Source organism: Platichthys flesus, chromosome 8 (genome assembly GCF_949316205.1).
Source record: "Platichthys flesus chromosome 8, fPlaFle2.1, whole genome shotgun sequence".
Lineage (NCBI taxonomy): Eukaryota > Metazoa > Chordata > Actinopteri > Pleuronectiformes > Pleuronectidae > Platichthys > Platichthys flesus.
The window spans coordinates 17,030,715-17,053,846 of NC_084952.1; the positions used below are offsets into that span (position 1 = coordinate 17,030,715).

Sequence of the window (23,132 nt, forward strand, 5' to 3'; positions counted from 1 at the left end):
CAAAACGTCAATTTTGGCTAAATCTTCACACGCCAAGCAGAAAAAGCATATTGCAAACAGCTCAATCCTCACAGTTTTTTTTTTTTATTAAAAGTCAAACAAACAAACTAAATGAGAAAAAAAGAAAAGAGAGAAAGAGAGGCATGGTTTTCTGATCTTAAAATATAGCACAGGGAGATTTTGATACACCACTTTTAGTTGTGTGGGAAAATTAGCAGCAAAATTAAGGGGTTGATGATTTTACTCGTGTTTGTATTTCTTTGCCTTTTTTCTGTGTTCTCGACCCTTGCTCCATTTGGCCGGCGGGCTGCTTGATGGTTTTCAGAAAAGCCAGCTGAGCTAAGGAAAGCATCTTCTATTGTGACAGAGGTTAGGTAAACTCCGCGGCCAAACCGACACTTTGCTGTTGTTTGTGCGAGCTATGGATTGCGAGACGGCGTGTGTGTGTGTGTGGGGGGGGGGGGGGGGGGGGGGGGGGGCTCCGGTAATCAAAGCCAAACCTTACAGGCATAAACATAAAGATAAATAAATGTTCTTTTCATGAGGTCAGTGTCACACTGTGGGCAAACTATCAGTCTCTACACACTCCACGAGAGGCGATGTCAGAGAAGCTACACTAATTCAACCAAGAGGGAAATAACATCACAAAGGTTTGGACTGTTCCTTCTTTTTTCCTCCTCCCCTTATCCCTTCAGATGAAATCCCAATGGAAAGGCCTGAGTTTAACAGAGTCCTGGCGTCTTATCTTGACTTCCTTCAGCTCAGCTCCGGAGCAGGGCAGAGACTCGCCAGACTCTGCTACTGTGTCTTTTCCTCTTTAAAAAAAAAAAAATCCCAAATCTCCAGCCATCCCAGATTCCTCTACATGGGTGGAACGATCATCCCGGGAATCGCTGCTTTGTGGGAAAAGAGGGGGGGGGGGAAGAGAAATAGGAGGAAAAAACGAAACGGAGAGAGAGAGAGAGAGAGAGAGAGAGAGAGGTCAGTCATGTGATTGCTGGGTTTCATCTGTCATCACAACAGTCACATAACAGCAATGTGCTCCAGCATCTGGCGAACAAAGACGACTCTCCCTCATTATCTCTTCATTCGGAGGCCCCCCCGAAAATCAAAACATTTTCCCTCGGCCGCGCCACAAACTTGGTCCGCGCCGACGACATGATTTAACTGTTCTCAGGGCTTTCGGAATGAGCTTCATGCGAGAGCTCCCTCTGTTAATTGTTAGCAGTTACAGCGTGCGAGGCCGTCGTGCAATCGCGGGCCGTAAATCAGACACGAGGGAGAGAGCATGGCGGTGACGTGGAATGACCGAGGTGATGAAATCCCGCTCGATGCTCGGAGATGGAAATGGAATCTGCGGCCCCTCTGCGGGGAGCTTTATTAACATTCCTGACTTCTTATATCGTGCTCTGCCGTGCCACTATAGCTCCTACTCTCACCTCCTCACTGCCGCCTCCCCCCCTCTCCCTTCCCCCCATTTTTACACACGAAGCCATCACAGGGAGGAATTTTTCATATAACATATTGGCTGCCTATTGATCCCGCCCTCTCTTCAATCCACTAATTCCCTGGTTATTTCCTAAGTGTCTCCGGTTTGCTGGGATTAACAGAATAGTGTGTGTGTGTGTGCGTGTGTGTGTGTGTGTGTGTGTGTGTGTGTGTGTGTGTGTCAGCATGATCAGCACACATCGGCCACTAGCCCCTGGGTCACCGTGGTCAGCGCTCATCAACGCCGACAGAGGAAGTGAGGAAGTGCTTAGCTTGGGGCTCTGATAAAGATTCCCATCCATCATTTCTCTCTCTCTCAGGATCTCAACACCATACAACATCCTGCCTAGACGAACAGACCCCGCGCTGCATTCGAATGGAAATGGGAGAAAACAGAATGACCTGTGGTGGCGCAACAGGCCCCCACCCTCCCCCAGCACCACCACCACCACCACCACCTCCTCCTCATAGAGACACCCACTGAAAGCGCAGGCAGGAAGCAGGAAGCGAAAACAGGAAATGGAACACATATGGTGTGGCATGCTGTCCCTCTGACGAGTCGAGAGCGACAAATAAAAACAGAAAAGAGAAGGAAGGGTAGGGCAGGATGAGCTGGTGTTCGCAAAAAGAAACGAGCGGTGGGATAGTGTGCGGTGGAAAGAACGGGAGAAAAAAGAGAAGAGCCAGAGCAAGGGATAACATACTTCAGGAGAAGGCCAGGCCCTGCAGAGAGCTGGCTGATGAGTACTTGCTAGAGTCCACAAAAGACTGATCTACAGTGAGGAAGGAGAATGGAGGGTTCAAGGGGGGGGAAGAAAAGGAAAAAGAGGGAGTGAAGGGGAGGGAGAAAAGGAGGATTGGAGAAAGAAGTAGGGGTAAAAGTGAGTTATTATTATCATAAGGAGGAGAAAAGCAGGATTAAAGCAAGAGAGTGAAAGTTTCTGAGTAATTAACCTGACTTTTTCAGTACATATACTACAATCTTTTCCACATAAGCAGCTAAAATTGTATTAAATATGTAAATAAATGCTTGGTGGCTTTTTGTTTTTGACATCTTACCTTGCAGGCCGTTAGCGTTAGAGCTGTTGCATGTGGGCGGGGGGGAGTTCTGGGGTCGAACGACAGGGGCGAAGGCGCTCTTCTGCTTGACGGCTGCAGACACCATGTTGGCCGGGGAGAAGGAGAAGATGCCGGAGGAGCTACTGCAGTTGGAGGGCAGGCTGGTCGATGAGGCCATGGTGGGGCTTGATGGGACGACTGAGAGAAGAGAGAGACGGGTGGCAATGGGGGGGAAGGAGATTAAGGGGGGGTCAGAGGGAGCATGTCAGGGAAGGACAGGGAGGAAGGATGAAGACGGAGGGGGGGTAAGACGGGGTTAGAGAGAGGACCGTGGGCAGAGGACAGGCAGACGGGATGAACAGAAAGGGACTGGTCAATGGACAATGGTAGGAGGGATAATATTTCGGACTCAGATCATTAAGCTGGGACTTTTTTCTTTTTGAGTTACTAAGTAAAATCACCTGGCATGGAGATATTCCATAGCAAAGACAAAATGTGTTTAGCTGGCACAGAAAACAGCTCGAAGAATTTTCTTTTGCCTTTGATCACTCGGTTTTGATGACTCATCCTCGGCTCTGGGGTTACAACAACTTTATAAACATCTCCTCGCAAACTCAAGGGGCTGTACCCCCAATGTGTTTCCAGAACCAGTTATAAACAGCAAATACAACAAATGTGCTGATAATACATGGTGTCTGCTGCCTGGTCACTAGATGCCTCACTGTGTTCATATTGGACTGTGTGAATGTATATATTGTTTCATATTATGCTCTATTGTTTGTTTTGTTGTGTTGCAAATACAATGAGCTTTTAACTGCAATGTTTTCCATCAATTGGAAGTTGCTTTATGTTCCACCACATAAGATGGGTGAATGGACGAAGTTTGCGTGTGAGAAGTCTGACACAAAACCGTGGACAGGCTCCCACAATAGACTCAACAACCACTAATCTCTCTTTCCACCAAGAATCATGTCAAATGACACAGAGAAGGTCGACCGCTTTAAATCAACTCTAAACTCAGACGTGGTAAGAGGCTTTTGTCTGCGGATTCAAGATATTGGTCATATGGCTGAGCCCTTCATCTATTGTTTTAGGAGCATATTTTGTTGTAGAAGCTGACAGTGTTTCTAGGGCTTGATTAGTTGGTGAATTATTAGCTAGCGAGTTAACTGCTAAAGGTTAAGCTCAATATACTACAAATAATTACTGTAGCTCTGTCAAATTAAGGAGCCTTCTCCTTCAGTGGATGCAATTGAAGAGCGATTGCATCACAGCGGCCCGACATGGCTTTCCCAATTATGAAAGCTTGTTCAAGCGTGACCGACAAATGAATCCTTTAATCGCCAAGCAATAAAAGCTTCAACATGTGGATCTTTCTCACGCCCGCCTATCGCATCATTTATTGCGCGTCGTTGACAAAACTGTTTTAAAGAAATGAATGCGGGAAACAATGTGACTAAAACACCTAAAGAGTAAACTTTTAAACGTGACTGGGTTCTTTCCTGACCTGGGACACAGCGTTTATATCTGAGATTCTTTGAATTTTCTCTGAACTGAGACACATCCTCACTGCTGACATTTTATTCTCCGGATGGGATCGAATTTCATTCTAATCAGAGTTGAAAGATAAAAGGAAGAAGCTTTATGCTAATGTGATTGTGAATTGCAAGCTGACTGTCATTTAGCTTAAGAAACCTCATTAGCTTTGTTGCTAGCAGGAAGGTAAGACTGGGTACAAACAATTACATGATTATCTGTAACCCCTGTTTTTGTAGAGAAGTAACGCTAACAAGGAGGTTGCATTTAACTGGATGGCAACACTCAGCTAATAACCTCCTCCATTTAGGACTCTCCAGTGACACTGTCAAGACCAATTGCTATTGGTCAATGGCTTAATCCTTTGTCTTAAAGTTCACCAGAGATGAACTCTGCTGGTCACCACACACTTTTAGTGTTTTCAAGCTGGTGTGTCCAGGAATTAAATCTTTGAAATGATGTGAGATTACACACCAAAACAGCATTTAATATAAATATTATTTCATTAAATATTTGGATTCTTATGATTAATATTAATATACAATAGCTGTGAGCTGGATTTCCTTTCTAAGTTGCAAAAATGAGACTCGACCACAGGTTATCTTCACAGCCCAAACCCCTTCTCCTCCTGACAGCCTCCCGACCATCCTCTCCTCCCGGGTTTGTCTTTTGTCTGCTAATACACTAAGAGCATTTTCCCCCTCAGTGATTTTACAATCAGCCGAGTCGTATTTCACCTGCCCTCTGATATCTGCTTCTGCCTTTATTGTTGTTATTATCCAACACTTAGCCTTTATGGCTCTTCCTGACAAATCCTCGCAATAAAGTCATAATCCATTTATGAAGGGGCCTAACTAATCAATTAATGAAAATTGGACCTACAAAGGCAGGCCGAGGGGCCATTGATTGAAAGTGTCTGTGTGGGGCCGATGAGCCTGTTAAAATACTTGTTAACACCCAGGAATCAAAGAGCTGAAATGGAATTGCTTCTCTAGCAATTAGTTTATTGATTTAATCAAGGGTCTTTAATGTAGAGGTGTGTGTGTGTGTGTGTGTGTGTGTGTGTGTGTGTGTGTGTGTGTGTGTCAGGGGGGTGCTCGGTGGTCTGCTCCCCTGGCCAATAAAGTGAGGATTTGCGTTTGACTCTGTTCTTAAAGAAACAGATGAGCCAGCTGAACTGAAAGACTCTCCCTGCGTGCTGTCTTCTCGTTTCCACCTCCCTGTGTCAATAACCATCAGACTTTCTTCTTCTTTCATGTACAAAAGCCTCTCATTCATTCATGTCTAACTTGCCTGCCTCGATTTGTGGCTACACCCATACCACACATCCATTCTATTATGGACAGAATGGCATCTTCACTATTCCAAAGTTTTAGAGATGCTAAATGATTGTTTTTTTTTTGGTTTTGACGTAGCCTTTGCTGATAAGTCCGCCTCCTATATCAAGATCCCTTCCAACAAGCAACACTGGGACATGCATGGGACATGTATGTCCAGAATACTTGAGTTTCATGTCACGTTATATGTGTTTTCAGGCATGTCAATATGGATAGGAATTAAAACTGATACTGAGCCAAAACGTTTGTGTGGACAGATATGGTTTTAGTTCCAATCCGTGATTTAAAATTTAGAGGTACGGATGTAGCCTTTGTCAACCCCTACCTAGATTTCAGAGCTACGATGTGGTGTATGTACTCACTAGCATAGGGCGAGTTGCCGGCAGATCCATTGAGGAAGTTGGGCGAGGTGCCCAAGGTTGCCATGCCAGAGTTAGCGTAGCCATTCATGCTATTGGAGACAGAGCTGTAGCTATTCTGCTGGGGGGTGGAGCCAGGGACATAACCGTGAGGGGACACACTGCTTGTATTCCTACTGAAACCTATGGACAGGGAAAGAGAGGGAGACAGAGATAGAGAGAGAGAGAGAGAGAGAGAGAGAGAGAGAGAGAGAGAGAGAGAGAATAGGTGTTAGGGGCATAGCAGATGGCAGTCAAAACAAAAATCCAGAAAGCCTACATGCAACGCTGCCAGATACTTGTTTCCTTACATGGCTAATGGACTCATAAGCCAAAAGAAGAGAAAAAAACAGCATATGGCAGAGTGAGAAAGCAATGAACGGAGCGGAGGAAGAATGATATGAGAGGGGTCGGTCGACAATCCAGCCCCTTAAAAAAAGTGGCCTTTAACCTTAGCGGCTCCTCACCAAAATTACATATATTGATAAGGCAATTAACACTAAAAGGCCTCTGCAGCCCTCTTGTAATTTATAAAGAATGAAGCCAGTATTCCTGACAGAACATTTGTCTCCCTCACGCTTTACATACAGGGGCGGCGAACAAAAGGAGGACAAGATGAAACGACGACTATAAATATATATCTCAGGTCAAACACGCTGACACTGGAGAAAAAAATAAACACAGCTGGAATTAAACATCAGGAATTTGTACTCTCTGGTGCGACAAGGGCCGCACTTCACTACCTGTATTAGCCTCCAATTCTATAATTAGGTGCCACCAGTTCCCTGTTCTCATCTGCTATGGGATGGGGATCAGAATAGGCCACAAGTCAAAAAGCTGATATCTGTTGTTTTCTTCACATCTGAGGAAATGTCCAGATGGATGAAGGGCAGAGGAAGAGGAGAGGAAGCTCATTGTGAGTATTGAGACACATCCAGATGCAGGTCTTCCTCTTCATCCCCTGATAGATGTGATGAATCACCACAGACTGCACCCACATCTCTCTTTGTCAGACAGGGGCCTACCCCCGTCTAATATACACACCCCTAGGACCCACTCATATTTCTCCATCGCACTCCATCCATGACTCTCTTTTTCTCCATTCTTCACTCCCTTCGTCTTCTTTCAATCCTCCTCTCAAGTTTTCCCTGTTTCTTGCTGCCATCTCCCATCCTCCTCCCCCTCTTCCTGTCCTCTTTTTTTTTCAAACTCTTTCTTATTTTCTACGGGCTCTTAAATCACCCTCTCTGAATTTCCCTCGTGAAAAATAAAATTTCCCTATCGCACTACTCATATTTACAATCCATCCCAAAAAAGAAAAAAACAACACATAAATCAGCACCGCATTTCTCATGATGATAGACCTCTCTTGTTGAGCTTGCTCACCCTGATTGCCCGTTTGCGCCACCTCCGACCCAGTGAAGGAGTTTACAGACATCATGCCAGCATGGACGGAGCCGCTGCCAAGACCGGAGAGCTGGTTGTGCCCTCTTGGCACCGTTGTGTACAGGGCCTCTGCGATATCTGCCGCTCGTTTCAGAATCATCTCCTGGCGAAGCGGGATAAAGAAAGAGAGAGATGTGGTCAGCAACAGAGCCAGGAGGCTGGGGAGGGGAGGGGAGGAGAGGAGAGGTTTTCTTGGACCATTGCAGAGAAAAGAGAAGTCACTCTAAACCATCACTCAAAAGCAAAAAAAGTTAAACAAATATAAACAAAGCAACAAAACCGATCAATCAATACATTTCTCTAATTAATCAGCAGCTGTCCCCCCCCCGTCCCCCGTCCCCCCAGAATATAAAATACCCCCAATAGTCCATCTGTGACTAAAGGCCTGGACTGTTCACCATCTTGTAATATAAGTATTTCACTCTGAGTCGGGCCTTCAACAGTCCCTTCAAAGAAAAAAGGAGAGAGGAGGAGAGGGTAAAAGAAGAGGGGCGAGACGAGAGGACCAGAGAAGAAAAGAGATGAGTAGAGGAAGGAAAAAGGAAGGGAAGAGATGAAAAGAGAGGAAAAGATAAAGAGAGAGGAGGAGAAGAGACAGACAACAGAAGAAAAGAGGAGCGAAGTGAAGCCCAGAGTAGAGAGAGGAGGAGGAGAGAAGATAAGAAGAGAAGAGGACAGAGAAGAAGAGAAGAACATGCCCTTGATGGAGGCGTAATGCTCTCATAAGAATGTTTGATCCCTGCTCCAGATATTGCTCATGTAAACTCGCAGCAGGCTGAGTGGTTTTTATCAGTGGTCACAGGGAGTGGTGGGATTGGTTCCAGTAAATGGAGGAAAGGCTCATTAACAGTCTCATCAAATCTACAGCCTGCCTCTTCCTCTCTTCCTCCTTCATTTCTGTTTCCTCTCCTCCTCTGGAGCCCCACCTCTACCTTCCCTGCTCTCCTCCTCGCCTCCCTCTGCATTTAGTTTTTCACTGCACTTCTCCTCCCTTCCAACTCAGAATATCAGCTGATAAAAGAACCGACAAATTCCCATGTGTGTGTTTGTGGTTCCCAGATCTTGTGTGAAAACACAGCGGGGAGCTGCAGGGCCAGTGGAGACACCGCTTTTGAAGCTGCCAGTGGTCCTAACCACAAACATAATTTAATCTGAGAAAATGCTTGTCTACATGCTTGGCTTTTTAATTTGTGTATGTGTGTGTGCCTTTACCTGGTTGTTGTGAGGCATGCCGTACAAGGCCTCCACCAGGTCCGCTGCTCTCTTTAGGATCACCTCCTACAATCAAGCAAAGGAAGACAAAGGAGATGGATCACGCGTGTGACAGCTCAAAGAGTTCAGTCACTTTTATTACATTTCCCTTCTTGCATTATGGTGTGAATGCAGAACAGAGTGTGTGCGAGAGGGAGGATTGAGGCAGCCAGGGGAAGGAGAGAGAGAGAGAGATAGAGAGAGAGGAAGAGAAATGGGCCTGTCCTGGCACTTTGTTACTCGCTGGGGCAGTTTGGGAGAGCAGAGGGAAGATACGCTTATCTGTGAATAAAACATGAGCCTATATCTCTCTATCAGTCAACCATCTTCTACGTCTTCCCCTCCCACCTGTCAGCGCCGGATCATGAATCCAACGCACATGATCACGCATCAATCTCATTTAACACAACATATCATCAGGTTGACGGCTATACAACTCCCCTCGTCAGCCGGGACACACCCGTCTCCTGCCCCGTATTAACCCCGGTAATGATCCGAGTGAATAGTCCTGCATCCACTTTGTGTGATAAATGTAGAACATCATTGCTCGGATGAAAACCGCCAAGTGGAATTTCCCACATCAAACATTTATCCTAACACGGTGTTGCTGCTCCTCGGCGCTCATTTTCTACCGCTTACCCTCTTTTCTCTCCCCGCGCTGTCTCTATTCTTTTCCTCTCTCCCTGAGTGTATGAGTGTGTGACTCCAGGCAGTCGTTATATGTGCGCGTGTGATGTAGACACCTACAGCCCTACGAAACCCTTTTTAAAAGTTAATGTGCCGAGGCCAGGATATATGCTGGAGGCGCGACAACCAGAAAATTGCAGCCCCCTTTACCATACCCCCCCCCAAAACCTTCCCCATCGTTTCTTTCTCTCCCTCCTTCCCCTTCCACCCGCGCGCGCACACACACACACACACACACACACACGCTGTGCGCTGTACCCTCCTGAGTGTATCCCTCGCTGTGAACAAGCCCTGGAGCATGTGTGCTCTCTGTTCCGTGACACACCGCCTTTCAATCAGACCTCATATCATACACACACGCGCCCGCACACACAGCCGTGCACATGTGGAGCCTGTCGAGCACAGCCAGGACATGACGAGAGGGTCAGCAAAGCAATAAAGATTGTAGAGCGCTGTCCGAGGTGCTAAATTCACTCAATAATGGGAGCGCTGCCTCTGTGTTAACCTCCCATTACTAGCACTATCTGGGGGAAGCAGGAGAGGGGGAGGCAGGAACGGGGAAGGGGGGGACGGAAAGGGGGGAGAGCAGAGAGGAGGCCCGCTCGAGGTGATTGAGAGATGTAGAGGCCCTAGGTAGGTAAGTGGTTCTTTAGTATGTATGCTCTGCTCCTCGCTTCCTCCTCTCTTGCTTTTTCCTCGACGTCCCATGCCTCCCAGGGATTGCTAGATAGATGGATGGATGGATGAGGGGAGGGTGGGGAGGGAAGGAGGAGGGGGAGGAGGATGAGAGAGAGGAGGAGTTGGAAATGAGGAAAGTGTGAGGCGACGGGACACAAACAGATCCCCAGCTGGGATGGAACGGTGTTCAGGGAGGACATGAGGAGCATCAGTTACCTCATCTAAAAATGATTTTGTCCTCAGGGCCTACACTTTCTGTGCAACTCCTCCACATCACCTGCGCCTCCGCACTACTTTCTCTCATCTCCCTCTTCTTCTTCTCCTCTTCTATCCTCTTTTCTCTCTATTAATCACTCTCTAGTGGTCCCTGTGCCCTGTCTGTACCTATCAGCCTCTCGTTAGCGAAGGGATCTGTCCAGTAGCTAAACACGATTAGGAATCGCTCCAGAGTCGTTCTGATAAACAGATAAATGTGGTTAGCGCCGCACTGCCTCCCTGGCTCTGTTGCTGTTAGGGGAGACCATTTCCTGGGCGCAGGGTCTCTTCCCGTAAAAGTCAGGCCCACAGAGACGTCAACAGGAAAGGGAACCTGATCCAGAGCAGAGCCTGGCCTCGTCTGGCAGGGCGGTCACTCATTAGCTGGCCCCAGACCCCCAGCTACACCGCAGCCTCGGCTAAACACCCTGCGAGTCTGGCTGCCCAGCACTCCCTCCTCACTGCGACTATCAGCTAGAGCACAGTATGGGGCTGTTTTCAGCTGGACACCGGATCATTACCGTAACATACAGAGATAGAACAGGCCCTTGCAGATATCCTGCTTGTTTCCTGCTGTGGGTTCATTAAGAATCCCCTTGCAAAAGGTGCCACTGGACGTGAATACATTATATTCCCAATCAATCCCATCTCGATTAAAAATTGACTGAAGAGCAGCCACAAAGGGACTTTGCCAAGGTAGCCGTGAACGGATGCTTTTTTTTTCTTGAGAAGTTGCCAGTGTGTGCCCCTCTCTGTAATGATTGAGGCCAACGGTTGAGAGAAGTGTGGTCAACAAACTGTTATTACCTCAATAAAGGCACAAATCAATAGAGCTGAAATGAACAACTGGGCCTGCCAGCTACCGCTGTTCATTTAGAAGAGACAGAGACACCGGCGAGGAAAGGGAGGAAGAGGTGGAGAGAGGAGATGGATAGATACAAAGATATTTAGAGAGGTACAGGGGGTTGATAGGCTAAAGACCAGAACTCACCAGGACAAGTCTTGTGTCCACCAGGCATGACACACAGAGAGGACAAGTGATTTCTCTATCTTCCTTCTGCATCTACCTGGGCTCTCCATCTCTGCCTCATGGTGACTTCAGAGCACTGTGTGTGTGTGTGTGTGCACGCAGAGGCATGGAGGAGTGTGTATGTGCATTTCTGTGTATGTGTGTGCATGTGTGTGTGTGTGTGCTGGAAGTAATAAAGTCCACCCGGGGTTGACTTCGATCCACTGACCCAGCAGGAGGTAAGACTGGACAGCTATGATGGATCACCTAACCTGCTTCTGCCTCTCTCTTCCTCTCTCCCCTCAACCTCCTTTCCTTTCCTCCCCCTCTCCCTCCCTCTTTTTCCTCCCTCCATCTATCCCTTTCCTCTCTCCCACTTTGCCAGTCTAAATGACCTTATACTCAGTGAAAGGATGAATAGGGTTGTTTGTGCGTTCGCTGCTCAAATACAGTGTTTGTTTGAGCAGAAAATGACCATGAACATATGATAAAATGTTTATGTGCACGCTGCATAGTGTCATGTATAGCCCACTGTCCGCAACACACAATCATCCCTCTGTACGTGAGGTCATACTGCCCTTGTGCCATGTATATCCATATATACTATGAAACCCTAGAAGTTGTCAATATGTCTCTGCACCAGTGTTACCAAGACAAATTCCTATAAAATGAGTGCATGTGGCAACTAGCACGAGTACCGACACATGAGGAGGAGCGGCGGCACTGTACCTTGGGTAATCTCTCTTGGTCTCCGGGGTGTCTGGGGATGACCTTCTGTAACCTCTGGAAGCCGTAGTCTATAGTTGGCTCGTTCAGCGCTAAGCACGAGCCGGGTGGTGGTGGGGGGGAAAAGAGACGGAGAAAAAAAAACGTGTTTAATGCTTGATTCTTAATAATGAAAAGACCTAATGTTCAAGAGCAACTGAGAGATAAAGCAGGAGAATCAACTGACGGCAGAAAATGACTGAATTAAGCGCGGTTTTACACGCTGCAAATGTGGGTGTTCTCTATTAAGTCTGGTGTGTGTCTTTGTTTGCCTGTGATGTAATGAATCTCTCTCTGTCGCCTGCTTTGGTGGTTAATAAAAAGACTGTCAGGGAATCGGGTGTGCACGTGTATGTGTGTGCATGCATGTGTGTGTGTGTGTGTGTGTCTTGTGGTCTTGCGTTGATCAGCGACTAATATAAGCAATTACAGAGCCTGGTTCCAATATAACAAAGGCTTGATCGCTCCGGGGAACAAGCTAAACACACACACACGTAGAGAGAGTTGCACGCGCACACACACGCACACACACACACACACACACGCACACACACATAGAGTCAGATCATGCAGGCAGCAGGGAGAAAGCACTCTCTCTGCATGCTGGTTGTGCTACGGTAATTGAATATGAGAAGATTTACCATGAATATTTAAACATTAGAATAAATACAATGAAGATCTGAGGCTCATAGTACAAACACTTCAGAGGAGGATTGTAGGATAAGTGCTCTCTACACATAATTCATTTCTAATGTACTCTCTCTCTCTCTCTCTCTCTCTCTCTCTCTGTCTTTTACCCCCCTTCAGTGTCTTTGTGGTTTGCCGGGGGAGTCAGTACACATACATGGAGGCAGTCATGAAAACTTTACTGGGCTGCAGCCCGTAAGACTTTGCTTCTGTTAAGACTTTTCGGAACGGTGCATGTGGCTACGACGTGGCCACATGCACCGTAAAAAAACCGACGTAAAAAAACAGTGAGAGAAAAGGAGCCATGAAGCATGAGGATCGCATGTATGTGTCTGTTCTCTCCGTCTGTTTCCCCTGTGGGTCGCAGCTTGGACGTTTCCTGAGGGCTGATGCCCCGCTCGCCTCACATCTGAGCAGCCAGGCTGACTAGGCGGCCCTCAGAAAAAGGGCCCCCAGAGGCTATGAGTACAAGCTGTCCTGCTGGACCTCTGGTGACTTCACCCTGGCGCCTCCTGAGCCACTCGCTCCAACACACCAACGACAAAGGGAGCAAAGGGAGCAGGCATTGGTGATGCCCTGTTTTGGCAACACAAAGGTATTTGGACATGCTCTCCCAGCGGGCTGTTCCAGTAATCCATAAGAGTGAAAGAAAGGAAAGGTGAAAAGCTCGAGGAACAGAGAGAGCAGAGGGGAAAGAGTAGGAGCGGAGATGCCAGAAGGAGGCTCAACTTCTGAAGAACGACACACATTATATGGCAGCTGGTCCACTGATAAAATAAGCCAAAACAATGAGATGATCACATGCAACAAATAAAGTATGAATTATTTCTGAGGACAAATATTTGACATTACTTCCCTATTGTCTGATCTCTCTAAAGCCTTAAGGAGGATTTGCCCTGGATTAGGCCTGCAGTCTGAGGAGGGGATTGTTCCGACAACATCCTCCCTTTTCGTCTCAACGGCTTTTGTTTTCATGATGAATTTTTTATCAGTTCTCCACAATGTGCCAAATGAGCCTCGAGTGAACAATAGCATGAAAACCCGGAGACATACACAGATACCAACTATTACAAATAAAGAGACAATTTTGGTAATTGAGAGAGGAAGTGATATTGTCTCTGCTCGTATTCAAGGACCATAAACCAGGGGGAGTTGTACGCGGGGGACAAGGCACGCCGCTAACTACCTGGCTCTGTCTCTTTGGGGATTATCTTGGCATTTTATGCTCTTATATCTATGCTCGATATCTCACAAGGCGCCATAGGAATTATTGTTGGAAGGAGAAGAAGAGGGGAAAAAAAGAAAAAGAGAACGCTCCTGCCTGGAACGAGGAGTGGTGTGCAGGTACACTCCAGGATTCAAAGCACACTCTCCTATACAGGTATATTTATAATCCTTAGCTGTCGCTCTCCAGAAGAGCAAATCAAAGCCAGTAAAACATAACTGCCATAAATAAATGAATAGATGAGCAACAGCCCTGGACTGGAGGGATTCACCTAGCAATCACCCACATCAGATCAGATCAATGCTCATGGAAATTTCATGAAGCCCAGAATCCACACCGCTTCATATTTCACTATAATAACCCACAGAGCCGCAGGGGGAGTGTGTATGAACGGGTGAGGGGGGGTGTCTATAGGGTGGAGGGCTGCTCAAGGTATGAGCTTCAGGGGAGGAGTAAAAGGGGTGGGTTGGGGGAGTTGTGTTGATGATGGGGGGGTGATAATTGAGAGGTCAGAGTGGTGGAGTCGTCCTGGAAACACAGGAAAGGAGTAGAAGCTATGGTGGAGGAAGAGGAGGAGGAGGAGGAGGAGGAGGGGAAACTACAGCAAGTGTCCAGTAACGCCGACTCTCCTTCTCCTCCTGTGTCACAACACCAAGCCTGTTTGTGTGGGAGTGGAGTTGCAGGGTTAGGTAATTGGCTCTGAGGCTTGATGTTCACACCTTAACAGGCCCTCGGACAGTGGGTAAGGAGCTGATCATATCACAACCCTCTGTTTCTCTCAGTCTTCCTCTCGCTCTCTCTCCTTTCGCCTCCCCTCTCCCTCCTCACATCCCTCCCTTTCACTCCCCCCTCTCTCCCCTCCCCTCTGCAGTCTCCAGTGCTCAGGTGTGATCTCATAAGCGCTGCCTGGCGATCGATGCCGCCAGTGGCAGGGGGTTCAATAGCCCTGAATTACGGCTTCACCCCCCCCTCCTCCCTTCACACAGATGAGAGCCGCCCGCCCCCCACCCCCTCCTCATAACCACCATACACACACCCACACACACACAAATGTACCAACTACTCACAATCTGGATCAATACCATACAATCTAATTTTTATCCATTTTTCCATAAACCCCGAGATTGCGTTTATTTGCAGAATCCGACAAGCTAAATAAAGCATCGCTTGAACATGTCAGGGAGACTAATGCACGGCTGGAAATTCATATACAGAAAACAGATGAGTAGAGCTTTTTGCTCCTAAAGGAGGCTGAGGTTGTGAGAGGAGGAGAAAGAGGAGACGATGGAGGATGGAGGGGGGGGGGGGTCACAAAGAGATTCTACAAATCAATGGAGGTGTGGATGCTACTACAATCTAAGCTCTAATTATCTCTTGCGAAAAAAGTGTGTGTCGACAGTTAACAATACCTGACAGCGTGGATCCTAAACGGGAAAAATGCAAATTCTTTTAAAATAATGGATGAAAAGTGTACGCTTGGATTAAGATATAAGAAAACACACTGAAATCATTCCCGCTGGTGAACACTGCTCATTTCAGCGGGGGTATAAAATAATCTACATTCGAAATCCATTTACATCATCATCATGGAGCAGATGCTGCCGTAATAAGAAGGGAGGATGCTAAAGAGGGGAGACAAGCCACATGGTGCAGAAAATTAATCTCAATCTCAAATAGAGGTGTGGATTTCCTCATGTTTAAGGCTGCGTGCAGTAAACGTGTGCGGCTATCTGAGCCGGGCCCTGTCTCCAGCTGGAGACCGGCCCTTTTAATCAACTGCAGGCCTCCACCCAAGCTCAATAAAAAACCGCATTCACAAATAGGCGCAGGACGAGTAATTGACCAGCTCTCGGCTGCACCCCGCTTTTATTGCCAGATGACTACACGCTGCATTTGCGTGCCTGAGTGTAGGTGTATCACTTGTGCACGTGATGTAGGACATGTCTGTAAATTTAAGGTGAACAATCGCTATCGTTACAAATCTGTAGCAAAGCAGGCGACAGATTTTCTTACTGATTATCACGCAACTTGCACTTGAGTCATTATAGCAACAAAATGATCCTCAAAGTGCTCAGGATCAGAGTGTGTGTGTTTGTGTGTGTGTGTGTCAAGCTGAACGACTACAATAGAGCCAAATCAAATAAATCCTAACTTTATTGAGCTTTATTCATGCTTACAACACTTACTGTGGCTTTATCTGGGTTTCACCCCAGTGTCTGTGGTATATAAAATGACAGACCAGTGACTGACAGTCCTTCCTCTGCTCCTAAAACTAATTTGAACCTTAGACAGAGAGAGGGAGGGAGAGAGATATCAGCTTCTTCCCTGACTGGTTTAAATTCTGTTCTTGACTTTTGTCTTTTTCCCTCCCCGCCACTCCTGCTCCTCCTCAGCCACAACTGAGTGATGTTTCCTACACACCTAATCTGCACTCAGTGCTGAAAAACTACCCCTAATGTTTGTGCGTGCGCGCGTGCGGATGCTCGTCGGCGTGCGCAGTGCCGGCCTTAATGTGAGCCAGCAGAGCCTTTTAATATCAGCAGAGGCTGTGGTGGAAGCACTAAGGAGACAAGGCTGCATACTGAGGAGGGAGGGATTGCCTTTTGAACGACAAGGGCGATTCATCAACAGCCCCCCAATCTATGGCCAGTATCCCCCGTGTCACACACACACGGGTCCTAGTGACAGAGAGTATTATCACTCTATATTGCATGGAGAAAAGAAAAGGGAGAGCTTCTCTGATGAATGCTACAAAGACAGCAATCCAGTAAACGGCGATACGCAACCAAACATAGAGATGCATCTGGGGGAGGAGGTGGGGGGGGGGGATAATGAGACACAGAGAAAGAGCAAGAGAGAGAGAGAGAGAGAGAGAGAGAGAGAGAGAGAGAGAGAGAGAGAGAGAGAGGGGGGAGATTAGGGAGAGTTGTAAGCCCCCAGAGGTGGGTATAAGGCAGAGGGCAGAGAGAGGAACAGAAGGGGGATAAGGGGATAAAAAAGATAGAGGAAGAGCTGTGAATGAAAAAAAACAACATTCTTTTATTCTTATCAGTGGAGAGCTTAATTGCCTTTGATGAGTCTAATTGGAGCTTTCTGAAGTCTAATAGCAGAGGAGTCCTCAGAGACGACAGAGGACACATTACTGTAATAGCTCCTCACCGAAATCTCCTCTGCACCCAAAGTCGCCTGCTCGTCTCCTCTGTCCTCAACTATACAGCTGATTTTTTTTCTCCATTCAACAATGGCTGGTTGTGGAGTATCAATGATCACAAGGGAGAGGGAGAGTTAACCTATAGATGGGTGTTGTGTGTGTGTGTGTATGTGTGTGTGTGTGTGTCGGGTATGTTTGCAAAGTAGCAGTAGCAGCAGTATTGGGTATGTGTTGACTTAATTAGGTCTGTGAGCTGCTCGCTTTCCTCTCCTCAGCAGAAGTTGATTAGCAATGCCAGCTGTCCCCAATGCAATTGAGTGTGCGCATGTGTGTGTGTGTATGATGCTGTGTGCACATGTAATGTATGAGCGCATGCGCGCGTATGTGTGTGAGCGTGGGGCTGTGTCGATGTGTGTGTGTGTGTGTTTGTGTGCGAGCTGCCAGCTGCCACGCGGCGCTGCCAATCCTCCATGATTAGTACCCACTGGCAACTGGGCGCAAACTGGTGCCAAACAGACCCAGGAGGGCAACATGGCCCATGGTAATCCTCCATCCCTCCATCGTTCTCCGCTCCCCTCTTTCTCGTCTACCTCTTCGTCTCCACCACTCTCGTCAATTGCATTTCCCGTCCAAACGCTCTGCTCGTGGTCACGGTGCTTTCTGCCTCAGCGCTCATGAAGTCAAATATGAGGAGGTAATATTTTTAAAAAGAGCTGATAAGGAAGCTCCATATAGGAGAGGTGCAAATACCCGCTGAGGGTGCAGAGCAGTGGCTGGAGTGAGGTGTGTGAAGGGTAAAACTGGGATCTATGCCTCGACACGGTTGACTGTGTCACTGTGAGGGTGCCAGCGCTTGGCAAGCAGCATCACAGTGCGTTCAGCCCCCAGTGGATGACCTCTTGCTACTTCTCACCTGTTGAGATTCTTCTATGAGCCTCCACAGGAGCCGGAGAGAGAGGAGGGGATGAATTCGTTCAAAGAACCAAGTTTTGAATAAGTGGATGTGACAAGGTGAAAAAGTGGAAGGGGCTGAGAAGAGATAGGGCCATTATGCATACGGTTCCCACATGTCTGGCACATTTAAAGCGCGACACACACAGTAAAACACACACAGCTCTACAAGTTTGGCAGAGCGCTGGCTGTCGGACAGCTCTGGCATGGCAAAGGCTGCCCACCCATCTGCCCTCTGCCTCAGTAATGCAGTTACTTGTCAACATGCAGGAGTGGGCTCATGGGTAAATTTACGCATATGTAAAGAACAAACACAGGCAGCCTATCACAGGTTTTCCAATAAGTGCACAAACACAGAGTCATAATTGTGACGCATGGACATGGAGTTTGTCCATGCACAGTAATTAGGACACACACAACATGCAACAAAAAAAAAAACATACCGGTGATACAAGCGCACACACACTCTCTCTCTCAATTGTGATTTTGTCAAATGTTGGCAATTCCATCCGGAGCTTACAGCCTAAGTCTATCAGTGGTTGAGATTACAGACAGATTTATGTGATTCACAGTCTCCCCTGGGACCTGTGGCCTCGCACTGGTTAATCACCGCTTCACATTCACTCTCCCTGCCGCTCTTTCCGTGGCATGGCTATAACTCTGCGCCGATATGGCCTGATGTAACACTGGAGCTATTCGTGCCACTGCTCTCCAGCAAAATATCGGACTCTCTCGGCACGGACCTCTTCCTTTCTGAATCACGTCTTTGACAGGGTTAAATCTCAATAATCCCACTTATCAAAAGGTTAAACCGCCCTCTGACCTTCACCTGCTTCATAAAAGAGAGCAAACACTTTCCCTCCCCTCAATGGTGGTCGTTGTTTCACTGAATTATCGAGTCCGGTTATTGTTTAGCATGTACATTTTGCTCCAGAAACACTGAAGAAAACCATAAAATACCATCTTTTGGCATGATGTTGCAAATATTGCAATTTTTAGCTTTTTGATGTAATCCTTTTATGCTAATTTTATAGTCACATGTAATCATGCCAAATCTACACACGCACACACGCAAACACACACACACAGGCACACACACGTAAAACTTCTACTTCATATAATATTTCTGTTAGAAAGTGTGTGTGCTGCTACTGGAGTTGTATAGCTCATAGCCAGACAAGGTAGATAACAATGATAACTACCACGTTAATCGGTAATATGTGTGTGTGTGTGTGTGTGTGTGTGTGTGTGTGTGTGTTTGTTTCTGTGTGTGAATAAGTAGGCATGCATTTTTTTTTTTTATTCATCCAAAACTTAGGGGGAGTTACACTTCAAAGCCACTAGTTGCAGGGTTTGTATGGGATTGCAGCTTTACTTTAAACTATTCAAAATGTATATGTTGTCGTTTTTAGAATCCAGGATTTCATGGGTAAAGATGGATCATCGGTAGACTTGGGTTTCTTTATGGCTTTTGATACATGATTACACTGCAAAGTACAGTTCAGAGTATACGTTAGAGTATACAGAATAGAACATACCTGTGTAGATGAAGCGTCCAGGTGTGCCTTTGCAGAACTGTTTGGATTTGTAGGACAGCGTGACCTCCACCACCCCGGGGATGTGTCTGGGTGGAGTCTGCACACGAATGGCATGGGGGGTGATCAGCTATACGGAGAGAGAGAGAGAGAGAGGCAGAGAGGGCACAGAGATTAATGCAATGAAACTCCACATCTAAACACAGGCTCTAGGGACTGTTACCGGCTCGCCCCGGACCTTTCCTCCGCTGCTTTTTGACTTTCTTTCTTTGTATAATCAGCCTGAAAAGGGTGCGTTAGCGCCAAAGCCCTCAGGTGGCTGCATAGCCCAAGGCAATGTCACTGTGAGGCTCGGGATGGTTATCAATGCTGACACAGAGCCGGTAGGAGGGGGTTCAAAAGCAGTTATGTGTTTATGAATAAAACACACACCTTCCTCTGCATACGTCTGTTACAAAGTATAAGTAAACGTATAATAGGCCCCGACTCTGCCCCTGTCTCGGTCTCTGTCAGCTGAGGCTGTCCCGCCGCCGTTAGCCACATTAAAGCGCCACTGTGTCTGAAACACGCTCACTTAGTGTGGTTGATGAGCCCACTCGCCACGCATGCATGTGTGTTTGTGCACGCTGAAGGGTCTTTGAAGGAAAACGGTAACAAGACAAAACACAGATGAGACCTCAACGAGTGCTCGCTTCCAGCACGCTACAGTGAACTAGCACTCAAAGCTAGCAGCGCTCAAAAGCTATCAATGCTGCTGCCAGTAACGTGTGTGTGTGTGTGTGTGTGTGTGTGTGTGTACGTGCACGTGTGTGTGTAGATCTAACTGTCCCTTTCATTGCTCACTTAGCCAGGCTTTCATTCTGCTATTGTTTGGCCCCGCTCACCTCTCAGCGAGATAATATAGGAGCTTTTTATAGAATTATTTCTTTACTAAAGAGAAAGCTGTTTAGCTGAGCCGCACGCTGACCTTCAATTTCACACATACACTGCATTTACATTTTAGTCATGTGGCAGATGCTCCGTACAAAGAGATTCATACTGTAGGGTGTGCACATACTCCAATGAGGCAGATAGGAACATAATAAAAGACAGGAAGAGAGCTGAGCAGAGATATGACAGGGAGAGGAATGAGAACCCAGGCTGCTGCTCTTATTCTAAAACTGTTCTCATATGAGCTCACGTAGATGTTATTCATTTTTGATTAATTAATTAATTTATTGATTATCATTTGAGTTGCCACATTGCAATATTAGTTTGTAAAATGTTAACAGAATATATAGAGAGTATAACAGCATCTCTTATCTCTCTTATCTAATCTCTTATTTTGTCTTTTGAGATTTGGGGAATCTGGAGTTCACAATGATGCACAATCCAGGTTACATGGTTCTCACAGTTGAGCAGCTTTGTTTAGCATTTACACTTGACTTGAAATGATGAACTTTGATAAACCCTAAATAAAAATCTCTAAATGATCTGTTAGATGGCTCATTTTGATACTTGCTTTACAGCTGTATAGCAACAAACCTGAGGGATTGCTTTAGCGTTTTCTGATCTCTTGGAGAAACAAGCTATTTTCAGATAGGACTGATAGGTCCTGACATTGTCAGACGTCGACATGCTTTTCCTGCTCTTTTCTCACATGGGCTCACACAAACACAGGTTGGGGTGGCAGGGAACTGAAAATGTCTGAAGCAGCAGACATGGATACTTGCTTTCTCACTCTGAATCATTTCAGGAAAACATTTTGGTCTGAAAGCAGCTATACCTTCACCAGGTATTCAAAATATTCTCAATCCAAATCTGAGGAAGAAAAAAAACCTCTTTGTTTTGCCCACACCAGTGCTCCTTTACAAGTGGACATTGCTTCATAATAATCTGGCCCATAGCCACAAAACCATTGGGAACCATTGCTTTGCAGTGCAGCAGAAGGCCCCTGTTTAATATTTCAAAAATGTGTTGAGGGTGCACACATATGAACATGGTCTCTCCAGGTGACCAGATGGTGACTGACCTCACTCCAGACCAGCATGGTTCCGAAGATGACCTGCAGGCCGTCGAAGAAGTTGTCCCCGATGATGATGACTGTGGCGCCCCCTGTGGTCCAGCCTTCACTGGGGCTGATGGCTTTGATGCTGGGGGTTGCTGCGAGATTCAGAGACAAAATAGATTAGACGTTAACAACCCTAATGACAGCCTATAAAGGTCTTCGCTATCGGCAACATGTACAGTCCCCACCTCTTCGTTCCATCTCTATCTCCCTCGCACACACACTGCCACGCACAGATCACCTCTCTCCTCCCTCCCAGGGGTCGGGGGCCGGGCGAGGAATACTAATCAGAGTGATTATACGCGCCCCGTTATTAAACATCACCCCTGCCCTGTATGTGAGGGCGGCGGCGCTGCGCTTGTTTTATGACACGTGGCAAAGCGTGCGGGCGTGTAAATGTCAGGTGTGCTGAGTGTCTGATCAAAGGCCACGCGACCGGGGAGCAGAGCCCAGCCAACAGTCGCTCTGCCCTCTGAATACTCCGCCTTCATTAAGCAAACACTTAGCTGCTGCTCAGCTGTCTGTTCCATGTACATCCGTGTAGCTCTATCGGCGCCACGGCCACTGATGACGTGACCACACCAGGCCATGTGTTCGCCTCCTGCCGGGTATACTTGTAATGCGTTTTGTAAGCTTTCAGTGTTTTTTGTCTTGGAGCATATTCTTCATATCTTATCGGACAAAGTACATGGAACAACAACAATAAACCCCGCATTTTCAATAACGAGTATTCAATGTGCTTTTTTGTCCTTATCTGCTGGTATTATGGACTTGAAGATTACGGATGTGATTGAAGAAAAGAGCAGCATTGGGGAAAATACACGTTTATACAAGCTAAAGCTCCTCTCCTTAACAGATATGCAGCTTGTCAGACATGCTGTAATTCTGTAAAGCGGCATAATCCACTTTAGCCTAGGCTGACTTTTTTCCCCCTGCAGCCTCGCCTTTGCTCTTTGCCTGACTCCCTGTTCTGTTGATCCTCCCCAACAAGCTGGAATGATATTTAGCCCCCCGATACGCCTGCAGAGATCAACGTTCACCGAGCAGCAATCTGTGGCCGTAATCATGGCCTAAGATGCCTCCTTTTCACAGCCGCTGATATTATGTGCGCTCCATGTGCATGTGTGGATGTGTGTGTTTATGTGTGTGTGTGTGTGTGTGTGTGGATTAACCAGATGGTGGAACGTGAATCCATGTGATAGGATTATACTTTGGGGTGTTCCTCACCGCCATCTGTTCAGATCTATGCGCCGCTCATCTATTACCGCCTGAAATGGGCCCCCAAAGTTGTGTATCCCACACACAAACTCAACACACACCAGAGAGATAAGGGAATGGCAGAGGGAGGGGGGGGGGGGGGGGAGAAACAAAAAAAGAAACTTCTGTCATCTTTCCTGTCGTTTCGTCTTTTCTTTGTGCACTTTCACCCCGTCCTCTCATCTCCACCCACTGCGTCTCGTTCTTTCACTCCTGTTGTTCCTCTGTCTAACCCCCCCTAACCCCCCGTCATCAGGAGACTAGAAAATCAGAGAAGAGGAAATTCCCCAACAAATCTCTCCGACACAGGGAACATTTGTTAGTGTACTGCGAGCACTCCTCTCTCGGTGTAAAGATCCAAGTCTCGCTG

General features: G+C 46.9%; 1 protein-coding gene across 2 annotated transcripts in view; it reads right to left on the bottom strand.

Annotated features, from left to right (window-relative positions):
• Positions 1 to 471: 471 nt before the first annotated feature.
• ebf1a (EBF transcription factor 1a) overlaps positions 472 to 23,132 on the bottom strand; it is a 56,385-nt gene continuing 33,724 nt past the window's right edge. Inside the window, exons 9-17 of one of the 2 annotated variants that reach the window (XM_062394149.1) lie at positions 21,470 to 21,600; positions 19,462 to 19,588; positions 11,874 to 11,962; positions 8,477 to 8,542; positions 7,205 to 7,367; positions 5,783 to 5,962; positions 2,548 to 2,745; positions 2,193 to 2,261; positions 472 to 893 (exon numbers count right to left, since the gene is read on the bottom strand). In XM_062394149.1, coding sequence (XP_062250133.1) covers positions 2,194 to 2,261; positions 2,548 to 2,745; positions 5,783 to 5,962; positions 7,205 to 7,367; positions 8,477 to 8,542; positions 11,874 to 11,962; positions 19,462 to 19,588; positions 21,470 to 21,600 — 1,022 coding nt within the window. In that variant the 3' untranslated portion in view covers positions 472 to 893; position 2,193. The remainder of the gene's footprint in view (positions 894 to 2,192; positions 2,262 to 2,547; positions 2,746 to 5,782; positions 5,963 to 7,204; positions 7,368 to 8,476; positions 8,543 to 11,873; positions 11,963 to 19,461; positions 19,589 to 21,469; positions 21,601 to 23,132) is intronic. The other variant, XM_062394150.1, reaches the window with a different exon arrangement.